Source organism: Loa loa, assembly GCF_000183805.2.
Source record: "Loa loa unplaced genomic scaffold supercont3.1, whole genome shotgun sequence".
Classification (NCBI taxonomy): Eukaryota; Metazoa; Nematoda; class Chromadorea; order Rhabditida; family Onchocercidae; genus Loa; species Loa loa.
In genome coordinates, this window is record NW_018108181.1 from 153,201 (window position 1) to 160,432 (window position 7,232).

General features: G+C 35.7%; 2 protein-coding genes across 2 annotated transcripts; one reads left to right on the plus strand and one right to left on the minus strand.

The window, feature by feature from the left end:
* Positions 1-335: 335 nt before the first annotated feature.
* Positions 336-4,433, minus strand: LOAG_16340 (hypothetical protein; the record flags this gene model as incomplete). The annotated part of the gene is made up of 12 exons (XM_020448992.1): positions 336-469; positions 622-698; positions 784-878; positions 1,219-1,328; positions 1,483-1,612; positions 1,723-1,834; positions 2,048-2,203; positions 2,306-2,406; positions 2,909-2,983; positions 3,513-3,599; positions 3,868-3,988; positions 4,270-4,433. The coding sequence occupies 12 exons, from the start codon at positions 4,431-4,433 to the stop codon at positions 336-338; spliced, it is 1,362 nt and encodes a 453-aa protein (XP_020307538.1).
* Positions 4,434-5,987: 1,554 nt separating this feature from the next.
* On the plus strand, positions 5,988-6,550 carry LOAG_09809 (hypothetical protein; the record flags this gene model as incomplete). The annotated part of the gene is made up of 2 exons (XM_003145336.1): positions 5,988-6,232; positions 6,265-6,550. 2 exons carry the CDS (start codon positions 5,988-5,990, stop codon positions 6,548-6,550), a joined length of 531 nt encoding a protein of 176 aa, XP_003145384.1.
* Positions 6,551-7,232: the final 682 nt, after the last annotated feature.

The window sequence follows — 7,232 nt, forward strand, 5'->3', positions numbered from 1 at the left end:
CTGATTTTCCATAATGTTATACAACTAAATGAGCACTCCTGATTTTTTAAATGAAACCTTCGAAAAATCTTTGTTGCAAAAGAGATCTGACTGAACAATCACTGTTCTTATAGAGAATGAACAACCATAGTTAAAGTAAGTGAACTACATAATAAATGCGTAACAGTGTCTATAAATCAATTAAAAAGTCCTAAAAGACCAGTAAGTGCAACTACAACTGTGTAAAAGTAAACCATTAAAAAATCATAAAATTTGATGAAAGAGAAATTTAAAAACGAAAACGTGAAAAACAAGAATATTAAAAACGAAAAGAATCACGATAGCATTATGGAAATTCAAGATGGTGGAAGCGATTCAACTCCTGCAGTAAATTTGAAATCATCCGGAAACAGTTCTGCGGCACGAGGATAGAGAAGTTTATATGTTTGTTTAACCGTCACTTCAGCTGCACCCGCAATTTCACCTATTTCTAAAAAGTTGGACATAAGTGGTTTTATACTCTATTGATTAACTGTATGACATTTCTCACAAAACCTAACACCTTCTTCTTAAACTTTTTATAAATATCATCAATATTTCGAGCAGAATTTTCCAAATGCAGAAAACAATGCCAAATAAAACCTTTAGCCGTTTTTTTATTGCTGGATGCTTGGCTCGCCATATATATCGCTGCTGCAGCAATAGATATCGGACTACGGCTAAAATAAAACAATATGAGTGCTTTGATGAAGTCAAATCATTAAAGTAAACTCAGAAGCATTTTTAATAAATAAATTGTCTTACCCAGCAACTAAATCCAGTTCAACAGCTTTTTTTGCAATTCGTGTTGCTGCAGCCTGGATACTATGCGGCAAACCCAAATTACCACAGAATCGTGACTGAAAAATTGTATAAACCACTAAATAAAATGAAATTCTACATATGATCATCAATAGCATCAACTACCAATTAATGAAGAGCGGTAAATTTCGTGATGTAACCCTCACCTTACATTTTTTGTGCTAAAGTTCACGCACTCGTTTTTTTACCCACAGAAATTTACACAGTCTATTCAACGTTAATTAAATATGATTCCGCACAAGTTAGTTTAAAATGAAAAGAATATGCTGAAACTTCATAAAGGAAAATGAAAAAAATATCCGAAACTGAATGAGTTTAGTTCAAAATACTTTTCAGCATCTAACAACGGAAATTAAGAGAAAAACTTAGCAGCCTGACCATAAAATCTGCACTAGTAATCTGTTCCAAACTCGTTTCCAATGACTTTATGATCAGTTTGAAGCACCTTCCTATTTCTTTTTTGGAAACACGAGAAGCAGCGCAGATTTCTGGAAACCTCCCAACAATTATATTTAATCATTTAAGAATGAGATACATAAAACTGCGATGAAATGAAATGATGCAATCTAATACAATAATACCAAAAATTAATAATTTAGTAACTCCCAACAAAGTGGTACCAATAATTCGTAATTAAATAACCTTTAAATGTACGTGGAACACCTTCTTTTCTGCAAGCTATGTATAAACATGCTGCTGCTTGAGCTTCGTTATTTTTACCTCGTAATGCTTTGCTGTCCAACACATCTTTGAAAATTTTGGCTGCGCCATCCTGAAAAATTCAGCTACTATATAACCTATTCAGGCATCGTTCGTGTATTCAAAAAATCATCAGTAAATAAAAGAGAAAACAAGTACATTACATAATATTGACTTAGAAACCTCAATAGATTTTGGGAGGTGGATGCGTGCACTCATCTCACGAATTACACTTAAGCCCTGCGACATCTGTCGATCCATGTTGTTCATATTCTTGCGTTGCGCATTTGCCAAACTGCAAATAATCGAACTTGCATAGTGAACACAATAAATTAATTAGGTAAACACAAATATTCAACAGATATGTCAAGCTAAAATATTTATAGGTGTTTTTTATGCTTAAGAGAGATGAAATAATAGTAAGGGCGTAAACTTTGACTTCGAAGTTGACAAATCCATATCATTTTATCATTTCATTGATAACGAACAACGAAGATCTATAAATTGCCTGTAGTCGCTTTCGGAACCACCAAAACCGACAGCAATAGATGTAGATAAATCAGCACTTCCAAGAAGTGGGTTCTCCGGTGCACCAACGCGTGAAGGATCTGCACCAGACTTTTCATTACTGAATGATCGCCATTCTGTGCCCACATCCACCAATCTTGAATATAATTTTCAAACCAAGATTTGATTGTCAACTTAATGTCATTTTCCTTAACTTTAAATCCAGAAACAGTAAGTGAGAACAACAAATAGGCGATACCTGTCCCCCACAACTAAACCGCATTCGGGGCAAATCAAGTCACCAGCTCGATGGTCCTCCACCAGATGAGCACCGGGATGTACCGGGCATTCCACCGACATCTGCAATCTTTCTTTTAATAAGTGAGGATTTCGTTCACAATACTAACCTTCCCAATCATCAAATTTCCCTAACAGCTAACCATCCCACCCTCTTTATTTGCTCAATAAAACGTGATCAGATATCTCTCAAAAACAGCAAAATGCTTCTTCCCAATATATTGTACGAGTCCAGCGCCTGCAGGGCAAGAGACGGTAAGGAGTTATTAGCCGTTGGAAATCCCAGTGAAATGAATCTTATGGACGGAAACAGTGACTCAGTCAACCTTTTCTCCATGGTTCTCACTACGCAAACACTATGAACCAGTTGATACCCCACCATATACATAGGTATATTGTGCCGGGACCAACTAATTCAAAATATTTCGTACTAGCAGAATAGTAATTTAAGATATTCAAACGAAGCATCCATTATGAAAGCGCCTGAGTTCACCCAGCACCAAAACAACCCGAATTCACGCAGGACAAGAACGCCACCACCTGGTCTTAGGTGCACTCAACATACCTCTTGAAAAAGATATATCGATAGATCACTCTGACAGAATTTTGTGAAAACAGCGATCTCGCGATGTCTACCGCACTGAATCGAACTGATACACCATGTATTCCGTCTTGCACGAAAACAGTGCAAGCAAAACGTTTTAAAAGAATAGCTATACTTCCATTATCAGCGATGTTTCAATTTCAGTTCAATATTGAGACTCCTTCAAATTTGAAATAACCTTTACCCAAGGTTATGTACGCCGTAGAAGTGGCAAGAAACTACTGTATGTGATGGGAAGGATTTCCTTTTTCCTACAAAACTGAATATTATGCAATATAAAAAAGATTGATTATTATAACATCCCTGCAAATAGGATTGAGGTTCATTTCCTAAAAATACTTCCCAGACTTGAATTAAGCCCTTTTCGTTACAGATACTAGTCAAAGTAATTACTGATGTTCAAAAACAAAAAAAAGAAAACTGAAGAAACGATAAAGTTTTCTATAAATCTTTATGCACCAACATTATGATTACGAAAATCTAATAAGAAATAATAAACAAATGCTCATGAACGCGGTCTCTCTTTTTTACCCTTAAATAAAGCAATCAAAGATGTATTAGCTACTTTCACAATCTTGAAACGTACACCTGGAATGTCACCCACTGCATGACCTTTTCTACCGAAGCCAGCCACTAGGACTTCGTCATTCTCCTGTAACAGAAACTTCTGTGACAATAGTTGCATATTCATATCAGAAAGCAAAAGAGACGAAGAGTACCTTCAACAAGTTCTACATATGTAAAGCAGTAACAATATAAGTTACATGCTGAGAAATTCGTTTTTGTCAACGTAAATCCACATCAGTAAAGCCCCCATATCAACAAAATGTAATATACTACGTCATTAAACAATCTGGATAACCTACTAATTACGAGATAATTAAGGTCATCGAATGCGAAACAACGAAACGAAACAACACCTCAATGAAGTTCAAGCAACCATCGTTTGGAACAAATGCAGTAATTTTTTTTCCATTCTTGATTAACTGAACACGTACACATTTGCGAATAGCTGAGTTGGGCTGTTTAGCTTCAACGCCACTGGAAAAGAAAGTATATATATTTTTTAGTAAATCACATTTATTTCAAATATCATCCCATGAAAAGCACCACAGCAATACCAACGTTTCAGTTCAATATCACAACGATCTCAATGATGGGAAAAAAAACAGTCTTCTCCTCTTTTTTTTGAAGAAAGCTTGAGAATCTCATGAATTCAGTGACGTAAAAACTCCATGCGTGGCTGTATGCCGTGCAAAAAAAATGCAAAGTATGTGCGAAAATATAGTATCTATTATTGAAATAAAGGTAAATATACATACACTTTTTCGAGGACGATGCCCTTGGCATGTGATGCAGCACCGAACGGATTGGCTTTCCATCGAGTTCCTAAATGAGCCTTTTTGTATCCTTTATCGTTCCACCGTTGAGCCTGCCGATGTGTCTTCAATTTTCGAGCTGTACGTATACCTTTCGGTTTCCCCATCCTAACCAATTAATTACTATCTAGAGCTCTCTGCAAAGCATCGCTAAAATCACTTTACTAAATCCAACCTGGAAACGCTCCCTCCTAATATTCCCGACTTGGTATAAAGAGATGGAACTCTATTTTTACACAGCTCGACTGTGAAAACTAACATCCAATATAAATTTTACTTAGTGAAGTGCTGACATCGGGACAGCCACAATGGTCAAATGTCAGCTGATTTGATTATGCGACTTCAAACATACGCGTCACTATTTGCATTTATGCTATATTTAATGCTGGATTAAAAATTACGTTGTCCAACCTTTTCACAATAATATTTTCGCCTGATGATATGCCATTGGTCGGTTGGTCTAATATAGGAGGGAAAGAGAGGGAGAGAGAAAGGAACCTTTTCTGGGAAAATTCACGAGAGATGAAGTTATTATCCATATGGTTATTTATCGAATCAGTCTGGGCTGAGATGGATCAAGCCTCATCCAAAGTGGCCCTCAATGAAGTCCTTTTATTGCACTTTATAAAAATTCCTTTGCATGCTCACAGAATCTTTCATGTATTGAATACGTCCGAAATAAGCGCAATGTTACAAAAACGACTTGATTCACAATTTAATCGCCTCAAACCAAAAATGCACCGTTATTCTCGCTTCAAACTGATTAGAAAACGATTCCTCGAAGAGAAAACGACTTTTCGACGTCAAAATGTCTGATGGATGTCGGATGTTGAATAAAAATCTTTGATGGACTTAATTGCTGATTTGTGAAGAAATCACCACTTGCTTATCGCTTATGGGAAAATCTTTCGCATGTGTTTAAAAGATTTATCCTATCTATTCATCAATAAAATTTATGATTTTAACGTCATAACATACAGCGTTTCCTTGAAATCTGAAATGTTTCAATATTTTAAGTGAAAGTCAGGTATTGAATATCACTAGTTAGCTTGAAACTTCATTTCAATTATACTAATCGATTCAAAAATTTGTTTAGCCATTCAAAATTTGATTAGCTGTATTGAAATCACTGAAATTCATCGATAAATACGCTTCACTTGTTCATTACGTTGAAGTTCGACAGCCTTATGCCGAAACTTTCCTTTTACGACTTCGAATATACAGGATGTTGAATGAATTTTTGAAGCAGTCTTTATTAGCAACCGCAACCATAATTTATACATATTCTACATAGGGCTATTGACGGATAGCAGCAAGGTTATTGAACTGTTGACCAATGACATCATCATGCTTTCTTCATTTCGGCCTTTCGGTTACAAGTATTTTAAATGTAAGTCAGTCCATAATTAAACAGCTCATAATTAAGCGATAATATTTAATTTGTGATGGAAAAAAGAGAAGTATGAAAAGGGAAAAAAAATGATCAATGATGAATGATAATATTTAATTTTTTTGGTGAAAAGAAAGGAAGTATGAAAAGAGAAAAAGGAATGATAAATGAAAAATTCCAAAAATGACTTGTGAGTGGCTGAAGAATAAGAGAGATTTCGGTGCGATGTTCGGCTTGAAAATTCCCAAAAAGTTAAGAGAGTGTTCATTCAATGAAATTTTATGCATATAATCTATCACAACCTGGAGTCTTATTTTCAAAACGCTTTCATACGTGTGTCACATATACGCACATCACGAACATGCACGCCACATGCATGCCACCAACCACGTATCTCACATTAAGTCACGTGCACGTACTAACACACGTCATTTATGCAAACGACACACATACATTACGAACACGTGCCTCACATGGATGTCATCCATACGCACGTCGCACAAACGTCACAAATACGTATTAAAATAAGTGTCAAATACATGCGTAAGGTGCACGTCACTCACAGACATCACATACACATCATCAGCACGTACGTCGCATACAAAAATAAAAATACATCATCAGCGCGTATATCACATATACACGTCAAGTACACATTTCTCGCGTATGCGTGAGTCAGAAACACGTACGTCGCATTACGTGCTTAGCATACATGTCACGTACAGATATATCACATGTCCGTACGTAACATACACATCACGCACGCTGTCGCGAATTCCGATTCGCGAGACTCCAACCATACAAATATATAATCAAATAATTTTCTTATTGTAAATGAATAGTGAAAACCACTCCCATTTCCTAATAGATATAAACCCTATGGTATTAACTGAGTGAAAGATCCTTATATCAATAAAATTGTCTACAATCTGGTGCGTGTACAACTCAGCTCAAATCATCGTACCTGAATCAACTCAATTCAACTTAACGCTACTACAACTCGCGTTATATCGCTGGCAGTAGTTGTCTCTTCTTCGACATCACCCTCTCAAACGAACCCTATCAATATTCGCTGCACACGCGTCATGGATACATAGTCACGAACAGATGCATTACTTGGAATTTAGAAAATGGATAACTTATAAGACGTAAGCGTAATTCTGGAGTTGATGATTAAGAAGCGAAACATAACGATAGGAAGATATTTTTTTGATTTTTTTTCGATATTCATGTTATATAGATCACGACGACTCTACATTTATTTAGCAAAAAAAGATAAAAATGACAATTTTGCATTCTAACCTTCCAATTTCAATAGTTTCAAAACCTTATAAATAATCAGCTTCGTGAAACGGTCATGTCTCCTCTGCTTTCAAATTGTATTGAAAATGACATAGATATTTTAGAAGGCTATATTTCCTTAATTAATCATGTTTTATCACGCTTCATTGTGTCTCCAAAATTAGACTTGAGGTATGCACTACAGTTGCCTTATAAGCTTTCACAAATAAGAAAT